This window comes from Typopeltis vanoorti, chromosome 17 (genome assembly GCF_054136105.1).
Source record: "Typopeltis vanoorti isolate ZY-2024b chromosome 17, IOZ_Tvanoo_1.0, whole genome shotgun sequence".
Taxonomy (NCBI): Eukaryota; Metazoa; Arthropoda; class Arachnida; order Uropygi; family Thelyphonidae; genus Typopeltis; species Typopeltis vanoorti.
The window spans coordinates 56,648,243-56,667,239 of record NC_143565.1 but is presented as its reverse complement, the minus strand read 5'-3'; the positions used below and the strand labels follow the sequence as shown (position 1 = coordinate 56,667,239).

The following is an 18,997-nucleotide window of genomic DNA, read 5'->3' as shown; positions in this document are numbered from 1 at the left end:
TGTCCCACTCAGATGTCATTCTATTATGAAAAGTTGATAGATTGCTAAGGCAGGAGCTACCTTTAACAAAACCATGTTGGCCTCTATAGAGTATCATATCCTGATCCACCCATTCTTGAATTTTGTCTTTAACCAACTTTTCCAATACTTTTACCACTACTCGTGAGATGGTGATTGGTCTGTAATTAACTACCGCAGTTTTAGAGCCACCCTTATGCAAAGGAATTACTTTGCCTAACTTCCACTCCCTATGGACCATACCAGAGTTCAAACTTAAATTAAATATCCACGTAAGAGGGGGTTGACAATTCATTTGCACCTTCACACAACACCCGAGCTGATATTCCATCTAAGCCTACAGCACGAGGATCATCTTCTTGAATGGCTGGGGCATCGCCCGGTTAAACAAGACCCCCATTTTTTTTTGCCAGGGAACCAGGGCGATCAGCAAAAAGTCAGCTACTGGAATAAATCAGAAAACACACCCCAACTCAACATCACCAGAGTTAAAGATCGGTACTATCAACATAAGAAGACTGAATGGCAAAGAAATGGAGCTAGCGGAGGAATTAGGTAAGAACCAGATCGACATAATAGGGGTACTGAAACAAAAAAGATAAAACTGGTGAGATCTTTCTGAGCAATAAATACAAAATGTTATATTCAGGAAATGACAATCAAGGAAAAGAAGGAGTAGCCATAGTATTCAACACAAAATACAAGACTCATCTTCTTGAATGGCAGGCAGTGTCAAGTAGAGTGATTTGGGCAAATATCAGAATGGGGAACTGGACAATGAGACTTATTTGTGCCTATGGTCCCACAGAAGGTTCTACTAAGGTAGAAGTGGAGGAATTTTTTGAGGCTCTAGAGAAAGCTACTGACACAATGAAAAAGGAAAAGTTGGTCCTTGTTGGGGATCTAAATAGCAGAGTAGGAAATGATTGTCAGATATACAAAAATGTTTTGGAAAAATTTGGAGAAAAGAGCAAAGCTAATAATAATGGCAAATACCTGTTGGATTTCTGCTCAGGACATGGACTGGTTATTACTAACACCATGTTCCAACATAAAAATGTGCACAAATTCACATGGAGAGAAGAGACAAGGAATGAGAAAAGTCTCATTGACTATTACATATGTTATTGTTGATAGTGATGTTTTCTCCCTGGTGCAGGACACCAGTGTACAGAGGATTTGAAATTGGAAGTGATCACTATTTAGTCTTGAGCAAGATAAAATTGAATTTCATATTGAAAAGAATACATGTAAGAAAGTTTTAAAGCGAATAAAAGTTGAGCAGCTCTCAGATGTGAACTGTAGACTAAAATACACAAAGACTATTGAAGGAAAAATGAAAGAGTTTGAGAACAGGAACCAAACCTTGGAGATTCAGTGGCAAGCCTTGAAGAAAACCCTGATTGATTCAGCTAGAGAGGAATGTAGTGAAGTTGTCTGCAAGGATAGAAAAATTAGAACTCCATGGTGGACACAGGAAGTTAAAGAGGCAGTGAAGGAAAAGAAGAAAGCATATCAAAAGTTCCTGGCAAATAAGTCAGCTTGTGCTCTTAGAGAATATAGAGACAAATGTAAGAAAGCTAAACACTTTGTAAAACTAGCTAAACAAAAGTCATGGGAGGACTTTGGCAAGAACATAGAAAATAAATATCAAGAAGGTGGCAAAATATTCTGGAGGTTGTTGAAGAAGCTTAGGAATGGAGGAAAAAGTGCTGTAAAAGGAGTTAGAGACGATAAAGGTGAAATGAAAACGGGAGAAAAAGATATCCTTGAAGTATGGAGTAATTACTTTGAAAATTTGCTAAATGAAACAAGCAGTGATGACAGCACAGTGATAAAAAACACTGACCAGGCCAGTCAGGAATACATATCCATACTTGAAGTAGAAAAAGGCATCAAAGGCTTGAAATGTGAAAAGGCAGCAGGAGTAGATGATATTCAACCAGAAATGTTGAAGTATGGTGGTATAAAAGTCTTACAGGGATTGCACTGCATAATTCAGAATGCCTGGACAGAGGGACGAATTGCCGATGATTGGAGTAGAGCTCTCATAGTACCCATATATAAAAAGGGAAATCAAACTAAATGTGAGAATTACAGAGGTATATCCCTACTGAGTGTTCCTGGTAAGATATATGCAAGTATACTTGAGAAAAGCTTGGTGAAGAACAAGCTGGATTCAGGTCAAATAGAGGCTGTCAGGATCAGATCTTCACTTTACGACAAATAGTGGAGAAATCATGGGAATATAACAAAGATCTGTATTTAAGTTTTGTCGATTTGGAAAAGGCATATGACAAGGTGCCAAGAGAGAGAAGCTATTCAATACGCTACAGTTATATGGTGTCAGTGGGGCATTATATCAAGCAATACTTAGTCTTTATTTGAGTTGTAAGTCAGCAGTTAGAATTGAAGGAAGTACAGGAAGATGGTTTAATGTTAAATCTGGTGTGATACAAGGATGTACATTATCCCCTCTGTTATTCATTATCTATGTGGATCACATTATGAAGGAAAGTGGTATTAAACATGATATCAGAATTGGAGATGTTAATGTCAGCTCTTTGCTTTATGCGGACGATGTTATACTTCTGAATAAATCCGCTACAAGTCTGCAAGATTCTCTGACTAAATTGAATAACTGTTGTAATAGATATGGTATGAAGGTCAGCAATAAAAAGACAAAGACAATGAAAATAGGCAGAATCATTGAAAATGTCAACTGTGTTGTGAATTGAGAACCTGTTGAACATTTCAGCTACTTAGGCACAATTTTTAGTGAAGATGGTAAATTAAATATGGAAATAGACAACAGAATCAATTGAATAAATTCATATGGAATAAGACAGAAATTAGTCGGAACACTAAATTAGCTGTATACAAGACAGTGTTCAAACCAGTTTTAACTTATGGATCTGAGAGCTGGGTCAGAAGTAAAACACTTGACCAAAGACTAGAGACCGCAGATATGAGAGTCCTGAGAAAGATTAGAGGCGTGAACAGATGGCATCAATGGCAACATCATATTAAAAACGAGGATATTAGGAAAGAACTTGGCATTGTCAGCATCCAGGAATGTGTTAGCAGAGCTAATCTCAGGTGGTATGGTCACGTAAACAGAATGGGCGAGGAAAGCTTAGCAAAACAAGTGTTCTCTGCCAAGTTGGCAGGAAAACGACCCAGAAGAAGACCTAGATATAGGTGGATTGATACGGTACAAAGTGCCTTAGAGGATAGAAATATAAGATCTGGTAATGTTGGAGTCTTGACAAGTAACAGACTGATTTGGAGGAAAATTGTAGATAAAAAGGTAGATAGTAATGATGTAAATTTTTCATGTAGTACTATCATATCCTGGACATCCCTTGAGGGTACATGGCAGGAATTTGATGATGATGATGATGAGGTCTTAAAAAGAGTAGAAGAAAAAGAAGGGAAACTGCACCGGACATGTTCTGAGAGGGAATGGAATCATCAGAGATGCCATCGAAGGAAAAAGACCCAGAGGAAGAGTAAGGAAAACTATGCTAGATGATATGCTGAATAGAGACGGGTACACAACCTTGAAAGAGAAGTCTCAGAACAGAAGAGAGTGGAAGGAAAGTTTTTGCTACTAAGAGAAGAACCTGTTCATTTGCAGAATACTCAAAAAGAAGAAGAATCCAGAATTTACATTGTTTATTTTACATGATGCTTTTGTGTTTAAAGTAAAATTGAATACATTCATAAGGACTGCAGGATATTAAATAAATATATCATATGCTTATTTTCTTTATTCTAGAATGAAGCTTTTGCCCTCATAGTGAAATAATAATAATCTAATAGTGAAATAATAATAATTATTATTAATATTATGTCCGCACAATTAGCCTAGTGGCTATACGCTTCAGAACTACATGCCTGGGAAGGGGTGTCCTAGGTTCGATTCCCGTCAACGATGTGAGGAGCTCAAGGATCATCCTCGGCCATAGCCGAGTTAGCCGGTCTTGGGCGTGGGCAGCAGGGTTTTTCTCCCCAGTTTATCTGGGGTTTTTCATCCTGCAAGCAGGCAAACTGGCCCTGTGAACACACAAGCTACAGTCATAGGATACCTCCAAGAATAAGTAGTAACCAATCTATTCCATAGGATTACAGTTCTGAATAACAACACGGTAAAAAGTGTAGGTCTACGTGTGAGCGTAAATTAGGATAGGATTATTATTATTATTTTTATTCTTAACACCCCATGGACCCAAAGATGATCTAGGAGATCATTTGTCATACACACAGCTAGCTCATCATACCATGCCTTAAACACATCAAATTCTCTGGAGACAGCAATCTCTCAGGCAATGAATTATATAAAATTATTCACAACTCTCCTTGCAAAAGTTGCTCACACCCTCCTTGTACAGCTTCAAGAGACGACCTCTTGTTCTCCAAACATTTTATGAAAAAACATCTTCAAAGTTAATCATATAACAATCCCTTAACAACTTATACTTCTCTATCATATCACCCACTCTTCCTTCTATCTGTTAGACTCTGAATTGCAACTTCTCAACCTTACTTCATACTCAACATTCCAGAGACCAGAAACTATCTTAATTAATTGCCTGTAGACCCTTTTGAAAACCAGGTGATCAAATGTGTGCAGAGAAGTCCATATGTGGCCTAATCAAGGCCTAATAATGGAGCCAGAAGCTTCTATTTCTACAAGTCAGTGTCTTCTGCATCACTCCAGAATTTGTTGTGTTGTCATAACAATTTTAACAATGTGTCCATTGACTTTTAGATCATTATCCGTCATCACCCCAAGATCTCTTCTTTCCTCCACCTCCAATAATATATCCCGCAAAAAGAGTAAATTCTACATCGCATCTTCATTTTCCAAATTTTAAAACCTTACATTCCACAACAATGAACTGGCATCCCCACTCCCGTGCCTATTCACAATTCTTCTTGTAAGACCACAACATCTACATCTCTAAAACAGACCACTGAGGCACACTGCTAGTGACTTTCCTCTTTGGGGATATTGCTCCCCCATGCACAACTTGCTGATACCTATCAGATAGCCAATCTCCTATCCCATGCAATAGTCTAATATCCAACTTCAACTGCTCTAGTTTGACTATCAACTTATCATGTGGTAATCTAGCAAAAGCCTTTGCAAAATGTAAGTATACTATTGTGTATCCATCTCCCTTATTCAATACCGCTGTCACTTTATTGTAATAAGTAAGCAGATTACTAAAACATGACCTCCCTTTAGCAAATCTGTGCTATCCATCAAAAAGAATACCACTGTTGTCAGCCCAATTCTGAATCCTGATTCTCACCAACCTCTTCAAAACATCAACCACTACACCTGACACATAGATTGATCTATAATTTGATGCTTTAATTCTGTCACCTCCTTTATGAAGCAAGACAATCTTGCCTTCCTTCCACTCCTTTGCAACTTGACCAATGTAATACTCATATTAAACAAACACATCAAGGTGGATGTCAACTTCCCTGGCACATTCCTTCAAAATACATGGCGATTTATCATCAAGTCCCACAACTTTATTAACATCGTTTTCTCAACTCAACATATACCTCTTGCTCATCCACTTTCCTCCTCATCATCCACTGTTATTAAACTCTCCATGATGTCACATTTACAAGGATAAAAGACCTTTACAAACTGTTTAGAAAATATCTCAACTTTATCATCTGCAGCAGTTGTCGTTATACCCTTTTCTATAATCAGTTATTTATTTCATGTGAGATTCTCCCCCTTTCCTTCCACATCCCTTAGGATGGAGTGAACCCTCCTAATGAGGGATTAAGTATGTATTTTATGACTGTAGATCCATGTGTTTACGGGCCGGTTTGTCTGTTCTGAGGGATGAAAAACCCCTCCACCTCCATATGAGACTGGCTAACTCACCTTTAGTTGAAAGAGACCAGATAAAGGTTCCTCGTGTCTTGGATGGGAATCAAACCCTGTTCTTTCTGACCAATATGTGTCATCCTACGATTACAAAGAATAGTAGGATGACACTGATTATAGAAAAGGGACATCTGCTGTGGATGATATATGATAAATTTAGTTTAATCCTTTATCCCAGTGAGAGCAAACAAAGTTTGCACCTGAAAATATCTTCAGGACTGAATATAGTGTTGTACTATCTTACCTGGGTAAGTAGTACAACACCAGGCAACTCGTAGCAAAGTTGGAGCAAGCTACCAAAACTCCTATCGCGGTATCTCAAATAATGCAAAACACATCTCCTTGTGGATATGTATACTGTTATGCTTTAAGGGATTGGCCACTACCCAGACTAGTTTCGACCTTTATTGAGGTCTCTTCGGTGGGAGCCAGGCACAGAGTTGGAGATACCAGGCAGAAGCAGTAGCAAGGTCATCTGTACCTATAGGAGTTGCCAAAAGGTATGCCACCTTTTTTTTTTTTTTTTAATTAAATTACTCTGGATTTAGAGAAAGATGTTGAAAGTTTATTTTTCACTAGGTTAGACTATGATAAATTTAGTTAGTCGCCAATCCCTTAATGTATAACAGTATACATATCCACAAGGAGATGTGTTTTGCATTATGGGAGATACTGGGATAGGAGTGTTGGTAGCTTGCTCCACCTTTGCTATGAGTTGCCTGGTGTTGTACTACTTACCCAGGTAAGATAGTACAACACTATATTCAGTCCTGAAGATATTTTCAGGCGCAAACTTTGTTTGCTCTCACTGGGATAAAGGATTAAACTAAATTTATCATAGTCTAACCTAGTGAAAAATAAACTTTCAACATCTTTCTCTAAATCCAGAGTAATTTAATAAAAAAAACAGGTGGCACACCTTTTGGCAACTCCTATAGGTAAAGATGATTTTGCTTCTGCCTGGTATCTCCAACTCTGGACCTGGCTCCCACTGAAGAGACCTCAATAAAGGTCGAAACTAGTCTGGGTAGTGGCCAGTCCCTTAATAAATCCAGAGTAATTTAATAAAAAAACAGGTTGCACACCTTTTGGCAACTCCTATAGGTAAAGATGACCTTGCTTCTGCCTGGTATCTCCAACTCTGGGCCTGGCTCCCACTGAAGAGACCTCAATAAAGGTCAAAACTAGTCTGGGTAGTGGCCAATCCCTTAATGCATAACAGTATACATATACATATCTACAAGGAGATGTGTTTTGCATTATGGGAGATACTGGGATAGGAGTGTTGGTAGCTTGCTCCACCTTTGCTACGAGTTGCCTGATGTTGTACTACTTACCCAGGTAAGATAGTACAATACTATATTCAGTCCTGAAGATATTTTTAGGTGCAAACTTTGTTTGCTCTCACTGTGGATGATATAGTTGAGATATTTTCTAAGCACTTTGTAAAGGTCTTTCATCTTTGTAAATGTGACATGCCTTCTTTATCTGTATTGCATGCTTAATCTCTATATTCATCTATATCAAAATCTGCTTTATTTAACCTTCTGATCCTGAAATACATTTATACATTGCTTCTACCAGATAGTTCTTGAATATCACCCAAACAGCACTGATCTCCTTTCCACCTAACTCCTCATTCCATGCTACAGCTGCAAGCTGCCTCCTGAGCTTCTCATAATCACCAGCCTTGTAGTTCCACATACACCTTTTCCTCACAGAAGTTCTCACATGGCTGGCAACCATCTAGGTAATCACTTCATGGTAACTTTCACCAACTGAAAGGAGATTTGAAACCATTTATAATAACATCCTCTGATGAGATGATCGAATCCAATATCCTGAATCATTATGCGCCCTGTGTTGCAAACTGCTTGAGATAAAGTCTCTCAAAAAACATCGAGACTCACTTTCTTTACTTTTGGTTGCTATATCATCATCCCAATCTATAATCCCATAATAAAAATAATTCATAATGATCACCCTTTTCCTATTTGCTTGGCCAATCTGCTTATACATTTCATGGTCACTATCCTCCACATTGCCAAGTCTATCACACCATCCAACAAAGTATTTCATTCTATTTACCTCCATCTCACACCATACTGCCACAAAACCACTATCACTATTCCCCCCTTGCATCTTTACCTTGAATGGATGTAAATCATTTTCTCTCATCAATAGCACTCCACTTCCCTTTTTACCCTTTCAATCTTCACAAAATACATCATATCCTTCCATCTCTATTCCTGTTAAGATATCATCCTCATCCAACCATGTCTCACTTATTCCAATAATTTTGGGGTGAACAAATTCAATCAATGCAGCCATTTTCATTTCCCTTATTTCTGATACTTCTAGCATTTCATATATAAACCTAACAGCTCATTCCTGAATCTGTATATAAGGATCTATGTAGCAGCTTGGTGTTTTTCCATAGGATCCTATGGTTAAGGGGGTTTTCAACTCTCCATGTTGTGCGAGGCCAGATTTGTGCAGTTTGATGAGATGGATGTGATCTTACGTTCAGAGATGCATTTACTTATAGATCTTCCTGTTTGTCCATAGTAAGACATCTTACAACATGGAACTTTGTATACGTCAGGTAGCATCATAGGTGAGAGTTTGTCTTTTGGAGAAGATAGCAAATTGTGGATCTGGTTGATTATTATTATTATTCCGACAACTCCAAGGAGTCGACAGACTCATCGAGGGAGGCCCTAACATCAAGTCAAGAACAACTATTCGACATTCACACATTATCTATCATACCTCGCCTTGAACTCATTCATGGTCATAGCACCCATAACAGACTCTGGCAGCTTATTCCACTCATTTACCACTCTCCAAGTAGAAAACCTAGCTCTAACACCCCTGCTAACCACATTCTTGCCCAGCTTCCATGTATGGCCCCTAGTCCTCCACCACCAGTCCTATTCTCAAAAATATCTTCTGGATTAATCTTATAGAAACCCTTCAGAAATTTGAATGTCTCAATCATATCACCCATTTTCAACCTATCAACCAATTTTTGCAACCCACAAATCTTCAACCTGTTCTCATAAGGTTCATTCCACAGACCTGCTATCATCTTGGTCACTCCTCTCTGGATCCTCTCCACCTCCTCCCCATCAAGAAGAAACCCTGGCACCCATATCTGGGCACAGTAGTCTAGATGGGGGTCTTATCAAGGCTTGATACAGAGGAACAATAACTTGTTTGTCTCTGCTTGTTAAAGTATTTTTCAGAAGCCAAGTGATTTGATGAGCTGATTTAGCCACTTTTGCAATGTGCCCCCTAAACTTCAATTCCCTATCCACCAACACTCCCAAATCCCAGGCCTCATCAATCTCCTGGAGTACGGTTCCACCAATGTGGTATACTGCTGCTAATCTTTTCACCCCAAAATGCATAACCTTACACTTTGCCACATTAAATTGGCATCCATTTTCCTTAGCCCAGTCCTCCAAACTATCCAAATCATCTTGCAAAATTTTGACATCCTGTGCACTCACAATTGCTCTACCCAACTTTGCATCATCAGCAAACAAGTAAACACTTCCTCTCAGATCCTTTCCTATATTGATGAACAAATTGAAAAGTAGTGGTCCAAGAACAGAACCCTGCAGCACACCACTAGTCACAAGCCATCTTTTGGACTCAACTCCTCAATAAACCACTCTCTGGTATCTCTCCATGATTGGTTTAGAGGTAGCAGCGAGTTTGTATTTCTTTATAATTTTTGACAAACATTTCTGAGATGCTTTTGATATATGATATAGAAGTCCTATGGGATTCTTCTTGTCTGGGTTGATGTGTAGGGAAGTGGCTGATGATTCTTTGAGTTTTTCTGGATTGTATCCATTTAATAAGGCTGTATCTTTAATAATTTCCAATTCTTGTTTTAAAGATTCTTTAAAAACAGAGGAACAAAATTTGCATGTTCTGGATGATGCCATATTTTTGAGATAGATGGTGAGCTGATGAATTGTGGATATAACGACCTGAAAAAGTTGGTTTATGATAGACAGAAGTGGAAATGGAACCATCTTGTTTTCGCTGGATGTGTATATCAAGAAAGGAGATACCTTGTGATGATTATTTTTCTAGTGTGAATTTGATAAGAGGATAAAGGTTGTTGATCTTATCTAGAAATGAGTACAGTTCTTGTTCAGAGTGACTCCAGACTTCAAGATGTCATCAATATATTGGAGCCATATTTTTAGGTTTGGTTTATCGGATGGAAATTTTTGAGTTAACAATTCTATTGTCTCCTTGTGAGGAACATTGGTGAAGAGAGAGAGACAATGTCGAAGCTTATTAGAATGTCTGTTTCTGATAGTTTAATGTTTTTTTATCTTTGAGTGAAATTCTGTGGAATTTTTGATTGATGAAGCTGAGTGGCCTATGAGAGGACAGAGAAGGTCAGACAAAAATCTTGATATTTTGTAAGTGGGGCTGCTTATAAAATCCATAATAGATCTAAGTGGACAGTTGTTTTTGTGTAAGTTAGGTGAACCATATATTCAAGTCCGCACGGTTAGCCTAGTGGCTTTGCGCTTCGCAACCATATGCCTGGGGGTTCGATTCCCGTCGGAGACGTGAGGAGCTGAAGGATCTTCCTCAGCCATAGCCAAGTTAGCCGGTCTTGGGCGCGGGCAGTAGGGTTTTTTCCGCCAGTTTATCTGGTGTTTTTCATCCCGCAAGCAGACAAACAGGCCCCATGAACTTACAGGGATACAGCCAAGAATACCTTGAGGCATAGGAGTGACCATTCTATCCTCGAATTTCGGTTACGAAATCCAAGCATGCTTGGAAGGTTGTGGGCCTTAAAGGCCTGTTAAAGCCATTGGGATAGGATAGATATATTCAAGGAGGCCTAGCATGGTATGTTCTGAGTCTTTTGATGGTTCCTGATCTATGGATGTTGTTTCATCCAGTAACTTGTTGAATTTCTTGAGCTGTCTTTTTGTAGGATCATAATCTAGCTGGGAGTATGTATTTTGATCTCAAAGCAATATATTCATTTTCCAGTTGTATGAACTGGTATCTAAGACAACAGGGGTATTCCCCTTGTTGGCTTTGGTGATAACTATGTTTTTATTTCATTTTAAGGAGTTCAGGGCTTTTAATTATGATGGTGGAATATTCAAGTCTGAAGGTTTGGCATCATAGATTACTTTGGCTATTTCAAAACATAGTCTATTGGCTTCAACATTAGACAGATGGCTGGTGTTCCTTTCAGTGTTGTGTATGAAATCTAGATAACGAATACGTTTAGGCGAAATGGCAAACTTATGACCCCGTGCTAGCGCATTATTTTATCTTCCATTAACGGACAGCCAGATAAGTTTACAAACCATTTGTTAGCCAGTAATTTAGTTATATTTTTCTTAGATTGTTCTAACAATGTTAGGTATTTTTTATGGAGATTTACATTGTTTGTTTCAAATGCTTTAATGCTTGCATTTTTTGAAATATTAATAAACAATTGCAGCAGGTCTTGATTTAACATATTTGAGAGATACGCTTCCAATTCTGTTATTTTTATAATATTTATTGCCAATTCATGTTTTGAAACTCATAACTGATTAAGCAGCATGGTTAGCAGTGTGGATCAAAATACGATAGAAGAAGTCAAAAATGAGCAATGATTAGCTGGAAAGTATTTGAAAAATTATGGTCAATGTTTAAAAGCCAACTACCACTGTGTCTAAAAAAAAAGTTTTTTTTATCAGTGCATTTTCCCTATATTGACATATGGCTATGAGACATGGACATGAAATGTAAAGGAAACTCAAAAACTGAGAACAACACAATTTAGTATGGAAAGATGAGTTGTTCTTAGTTTCCTTTCAAGTAATTCACTTTTGATCCACTCACAAGAATGGATTACCAGTGGAGTATATACTTGAATAAGAAATCAAACCAAAGTCTGATACAGAAAGAGCAAAACATCTGAAGTTGTGGACTGGACACATTGCTCGAAGACAAGATCAATGATAGACAAACAAACTACTGGAATAGCTTCCAGAAGAATCAAAATCGCCACAACACCAACCAAAATCATGATGGATTGATGAAGTCACTAGATGTGTAAGAGTGATGACATGGGGAAGAAAAGCCACTGAGAAATAGTCTTACTTGGAAAGGCTTTCATCCAGCAGCCGATCAATAACGGTTGCTGCTGGTGATGATATACAGGGCAATCAAAATTAAAGTATCCCTGCTTAAGACCTTGTGGAGCACCATCCAGTGATTCAAATGCAGAAACGATATCTGAGGGGGGGGGGGGGGGAGTAGTTCCCAAATTCACCACCAGGGACACCCTAAACACCAAATGCATAGAATTTGCATATTATGCAACTTGGCAAGTGCCAAAAGGAATTAAAAAGACAGACAGGTGATTTTTTCCTTTATTTTTAATTTTTCCCTTGCCACAATATGCTTTGCTCGAATTTCTTGAGCTGTGTGAAGCTGTACTACTTAAACAACTGCAAAGCTGCTGATGCATTCCACAAATTTCATCGCCTAAACAAATGTCAATGAGCTCCACTATCTCCATGTGCTCTGTGATGAATGATTAGTCATTTTGAAGAAATGGAATCATTGAGAGTTAGACCCGGAAGAGGTTGCAAACCAATCAGTTCACAACAAGTGAATGAAGTTGTTACTGCTGTTGTGAAGCAGGCCATGAATAATAACAGCACTGGTTTCTGCAGTGCACTTGCTGTATCAAGACACATGGATGTGCCTTACACAACTGCCTGGAAAGAAGTGCAGAATCTTCTACAGATGATTTTGTACTTCTATCCATTCAAGATAACCATGACACAGGAGTTGTGCTAACAAGACTTTGAAAGTCAACTGACATTTGTTTAACATTCCTTTCTCGAGTGGGGTTGGACGTTGCATGGCTATGGACGATTTTGTGGGGAAGATGAGGCTCACTTTCACCTGAACTGAGCTATGAACCTATAGCCCATACCCATGCTGGGTATGGGCTATGCAAAACCCATGCAATCCAACAAATTCCTTTGCATTCACCCTAAGTTACTCTCTGGTGTTGGTTAACAGCTTAGTTTATTACTGGACCATTCTTCTTTGAGGACATTTGCTTGTCTGGTCCTGTAACCTGCTCAGTTACTGCTGAGAGGTATCACAATATGATAAACAATTTTGTTGCTCCATAGTTACAGCACTGCTTGTGCACGGATTTGGTCATTTTCATGCAGGATGAGGGGTCCCCCCCCTCCACACATTGATAGGTGTGTACAAGAGGTTCTTCGAGAACCTTTCACAGAAGCCAGAGTGATCAGCCATGCATTCCCTGTGATTTCTAGCTCTGAGAATTTCTCAAAGACAAGGTTTATTGGAAACATCCTGATAACTTGTCAGCACTGAAAGACAGCATAACACAGCATATGCACAACATCAGTCCTGACCAGCTGTGTTCTAACATTGAACACACTGTGCAAAGGATACAGTTTGTGGCATACTGGGAAGGGCAGCACATTGAATAGTACAGCCCATGAATGCATAATAGAACTGAATAAAAATGTTATTTATGCTTGTGTAGCTTTTCTACTTCTTACACACAGAAAAATTACTACATCTACATTCAGTACATCATACAGCACCTCTGGTGGTTAATTTTTGAACTACATTTTTTATTTATTTATTTTTTTTTAATATCACTTCTACATGATGCACAATGTATTCCTACAAAGCTTCACAGTATTTGGATCACTGGGTGGCACTCCACAAGGTCTTAAACAGGGATACTTTAATTTTTATCCCCCCCCTTCAATACTAGTGCCACTACTAATATAATATATATTATATAATACATATAGATATGATGCAAATCTGTCATATACAGATGTCAGTAAGCTTATGAATTTCATAAACTTACTGGAGATGAAATGCTTGAAAATGTTCATATTTGGTCTCTACGAACTGAAATTTTTAATTATCTGGCCCTCATCCAGTCCACATATACAAATACTAATGTATTATAGGTTTATGGCCTTTTGTGGGTGGTATTCACATTTAAAAAAAACTATAAAAACTATTATTGCTTACTTATACTGAGAATGGGAGCAGGCTGAATCTAAGTATGCCTCGAAATATTTATGTTTCAAATTTAAAGCAGCAGTCAATCAATTCCAGTTGAGGTATTACAAATGGCACTTCCAAAGCATATTAACGGTAATGATACTTTTATTATTATTATTATCATCTGACCTCCATGGAGTCAGAGACTCATTGTTGGAGGCACACACTATTGTACACAATGTTCACCCAACCATGCCCTTAAACTGATTCAATGTGTCTATATTCACAACACACTCAGGCAATGCATTCCACTCACCAACCACTCTCCCTGGAAAGAACCTACTCCTCACACCCTCCTTATACAGTTACAAACAATGGTCTCTTTACCCCCCCTTCCCATTCAATGAAAAATCTCTTTCCTGTCAACCTGATAACAACCCATGACTAGCTTATATGTTTCAATCATATTCCTCCCATTCATGAGGCGTTGCAGCTTACATTCTCACAATCTGTCCTCATACTCCACATTCCAAAGACCACTGACCACCTTTATGAATCTTCTCTGGACCCTTTCCAACATATCCTCGTAATCATGAAAACCTGGCGACCAAATCTGTTCACAATAATCCATATGAGGCCTAATCAAGGCCTTATACAATGGCATCTTAACCTCTCTATTTTTTGCATGTCAGGGTCCTCTGCATCATTGCCATTATCCGATTAACGTCTTTGCAACTTGTGCAATGTGGCCCTGAATTTCAGGTCCTTGTCCAGCCATCAACTACTAGATCTCTCATCTCTTCTACTTCATTTAAATGAAGTTTTATTGCATCCTATTGTTGCTTACCAAATCTCAAGACCTTACACTTTGCAACACTGAACTGACAGTTCCACTTTCCTGCTCATTCTTACAATCTATTCAAGTCCTCCTGTAAGGCCATAACATCTGCCTGACTCTGCATTGCTCCCCTCCAATTTTGCATCATCAGTTAACCCAGTGTTTCTCAGCATTTTTTGGATCATGCCCCACCTCAACGTCTCAAAGATTTTGATGCTCCCCCAGCATAATAGTCAGCCAAGTTCTGAAAAAGTATAATATAAATATGTATAAATATGTGCATGTACATTTTCTAATTGCCCCCCTGTGGGGTGTATGCCCCACGTTGAAAAACACTGAGTTAACCCCATCCCAGTATCATTTACATACAAATATGTATATGGAGGTGCAGTATCCAGTTTGGGATACTGCACTTCCATATACAACTTTCTGATGCCTATCTGACAACACGACACTGGTCCAACTCAGAAGTCTGTTATCCAATCCCATCTGTTTCAATTTATTTAACAGTTTGTCATGTGGCAATGTATCAAAAACTTTTGCAAAATCCAAGTACACCACTGTATATGCATCTCCCATTGTACATAAGTTAGTAAAACATGATCTCCCTTTAATAAACCCATGCTGATAACTACAGAGTATACTGCTGTTATCAACCCATTTCTGTATCCTACCTCTCACTAATCTCTCCATTACCTTCACCATAACTCCAGATATATAGACCGGTCTATAATTTGAAGCTACAGCCTTATCACCACTTTTATGCAGTGGAACAATTTTACCCTCCTTTCACTCCCTTGGAACCTGTGCTGTTGCAAGACTTTTATTAAATAGGCATGCCAATTCCCTGGAACATTAACTTAAGATGTGTGATGATATGTCATCAAATTCTATCACCTTATTGACATCAAGTTTATTTATTTCCTCAGATACCTCCTGCTCATTCACAATTAAACCATCCTCTCTTATGTCCTCTACACTTAATTTCCTCATGATTCCCCCCCCCCAATCAGGATGAAACATGCTTATAATTTGATTGCTGAATACCTCAACTATGTCTTCTGCAGCAGTTACCATTCTACCACTTTCATCCATTAACTTCATCTTACCATGATCATTCTTCTTTTTGTTTGTTACATATCTAAAAAAACTCTCTAGGGTTTTTCTTTGCCTGATTTGCCAATTTCTGCTCATACTCTACATTTGTTTTCCTTACTAAGCCACTCTTCTGACTTGGTCTTTATGTAACTGATTATTACCATTATTCATCTTGTACTGCTATAGTTCCAAACTGTCTCGTAAGCTTGTCATAATCACCAGCCTTATGATTCCACATATATCCTTTCCTCACAAAAGTCTGCATATGTACAGAAATATAATTAAATTGTAGATGAATCCTATTTAGCAAATAGTGAATTGCTAAATTACACATTATACCTGAATTACTGAAAAATACAACAGATTCGAGATATTCAGATAGCTTCCCCATCTCCTGCTGTGTGTGTGTCTGTGTGTGCACGTGCATGCACATGTAAGTGCATTTCCATTATAAATAACATAAATAATATTTCATTTGATAAACTATTTAAATCTTGTAAATAAATAATATTTATATCAATGATTATAATAAGAACTTACTTTTTTAGGATGAGATGAACGACCCTGAATGAAATAGTTTCTAGGTATCTAAAAAAAAGTTATTCCACAATGAAACTAGCAATAACTTTATTTAACTTCACTTTTATGCTTTACTAAGTTTTTCAAAAATCTGAAAAATTAACCCAATAATAATTCTCTTTAATTCTCTCATACATATTTGCATTCTGGCTTAAAATTATTGGTTCTATAGTTGAACTTCTATTTACCAGAGAGCAAATCTATGTCATTCTTTTTTTTTTCTTCTGATTGTTCACATGAAATAATGAGAATAGCAATGCAGCTTAATTATTTCTCTATTAACCACCTGATGGAATGTTTAATATATGTGTTTATTTGATTTTGGATAGCAACTTCTAGCCTGAATGATCAAGTTTTTAGCATACTTGCTCTCTCAAACCAGCAGGCTGCAGGTTCAAATCTCATCATGAACGTGGATGTCATGATCATCTTTAAGTGGAAGATGAGATTCGTTAATGATGTGAGACCATTGCTCATCTTACTGTAGGCCTAAAATAGCTTGGAAAAAAAAAAGTTCCATGTTTGATCTCTAGATTAGAATTTTTGGATTATGCAAAAAAATAAAGAAATAAAAACAAACCCCAACTCAACATCACCAGAGTTAAAGATCGGTACTATCAACGTAAGAAGCCTGAATGGCAAAGAAATGGAGCTAGCTGAGGAATTAGATAAGTACCAGATCGACATATAGGGGTGACTGAAACAAAAAAGACAAAAACTGGAGAGATCTTTCTGAGCAATAAATACAAAATGTTACATTCAGGCAATGACAATCAAGGAAAAGAAGGAGTAGCCATAGTATTCAACACAAAATACGAGGCTAATCTTCTTGAATGGCAGTCAGTCTCAAGTAGAGTAATGTGGGCAAATATGAGAATGGGGAACGGGACAATGAGACTTATTTGTGCCTATGGTCCCACAGAAGGTTCTACTAAGGTAGAAGTGGAGGAATTTTTTTGATGCTTTAGAAAAAGCAACTGACACAATGAAAAATGAAAAGTTGGTCCTTGTTGGGGATCTAAATAGCAGAGTAGGAAATGATTGTGAGACATACAAAAATATTTTGGGAAAATTTGGAGAAAAGAGCAAAGCAAATAATAATGGCAAATATTTCTTGGATTTCTGCTCAGGACATGGACTGGTTATTACTAACACCATGTTCCAACATAAAAATGTGCACAAATTCACATAGAGAGAAGAGACAAGGAATGAGAAATGTCTCATTGACTATTATACAGGGTGTTCGGGATAAATTTGACAGTTTCGTAAGGAAAAAGAAAATCTTCTTTGTATCTATTAAATTTAATGAATTGACAAAAAAACATTACAGGCAGAGTTAATTACAATACTATCAACAAGATTTACTCAAAATAACCACCATTAGCATCGATCACAGCTTCAATTCTGCTTCGGAACCTCGAACAAGCTGATGCTACAGTCTCCCTGGGAAGGGCCGCAAAAACTGTTTTAATTTTATCCATTAACTGGGCTTTTGTATTACTGGAAGTGCGATTGGTGTCTTTTTCAACTGCGCCCCATACAAAATAATCCATGGGGTTAAGGTCTGGGGAGTTTGGAGGCCAAACATTTGGACTGGTGAAGTCGTAGAAATTTTCAGACAACCATTTTTGACTTTTCCCAGAGGTGTGGCAAGGGGCCGAATCCTGCTGCCATACATACGGCCTACCATTGGCTACCCTTGTTATCCAGGGCTTGACTACAGTTAGCAACTCCACGAACAAAGCCCGAATTCCAATGCCAGGGTTCTTCAACACCTGTTCCTGCAGATTTGCGAGGAATTCTGCTGTACGAACGCAATCAGATCGTCTGCTAGGGATCTTTCTTCTTGCTACATCCTCGTAGTCACCATTGCAAGTCTCTAGTTCATGCCTGATTGTTTTTACTGTATTCAGGGAGCATTGGGCAGCAGTCGTAATATCCTTATTTTGATGGCGGGCACGAATCATCATGATACAAGTTATTCTCTTCCATGATTCAGGTGGGTTCCAGCTATCCATCCTTTCTGACATCTTGTATATGAATGAAGAAGGGTCCAAACTTTTAAATGAAGAGAAGTGTGTGTTAATACATGTAACTTACGGAAAAATATAATTAATTATAAATATGTCAAATTTATCCCGAACACCCTGTAAGTGGTGGGTGATTTTTCGTCTAATTGCTGACCATGGATCTGTTCTAGCTTGGCTTCAATCAAAGTTATTTTGAAAGAGAAAGTTTCATTAATGGTACGAGGCACTGCTCAAAACTTCCAATGCATTTTTCTAAGTTCAGGAACTGTTTCACTGAAGGGAGGCAACATGGGAAGAAGACAGGCTGGTTTAAATTCACAAGAAGTTTATATTCCAATTTCTTGATTTTTATGCACTGAATATGTGACTGGTGGTAACAAAAATCACACAGGTCTTTTTTTGGTGTGATGTCTAGTCTACTTTTTAAGTGTGCCATTAGTATGGTGCTTGCACACG

At 38.0% G+C, this 18,997-nt stretch overlaps 1 protein-coding gene across 4 annotated transcripts in view; it reads right to left on the bottom strand.

The window, feature by feature from the left end:
* Positions 1–18,997, bottom strand: part of mtTFB2 (mitochondrial transcription factor B2) — a 148,039-nt gene that overhangs the window by 27,677 nt on the left and 101,365 nt on the right. For all 4 annotated transcript variants that reach the window (XM_090407067.1, XM_090407066.1, XM_090407068.1 and 1 more), the window contains exon 8: positions 16,473–16,520. In XM_090407067.1, coding sequence (XP_090263193.1) covers positions 16,473–16,520 — 48 coding nt within the window. The remainder of the gene's footprint in view (positions 1–16,472; positions 16,521–18,997) is intronic.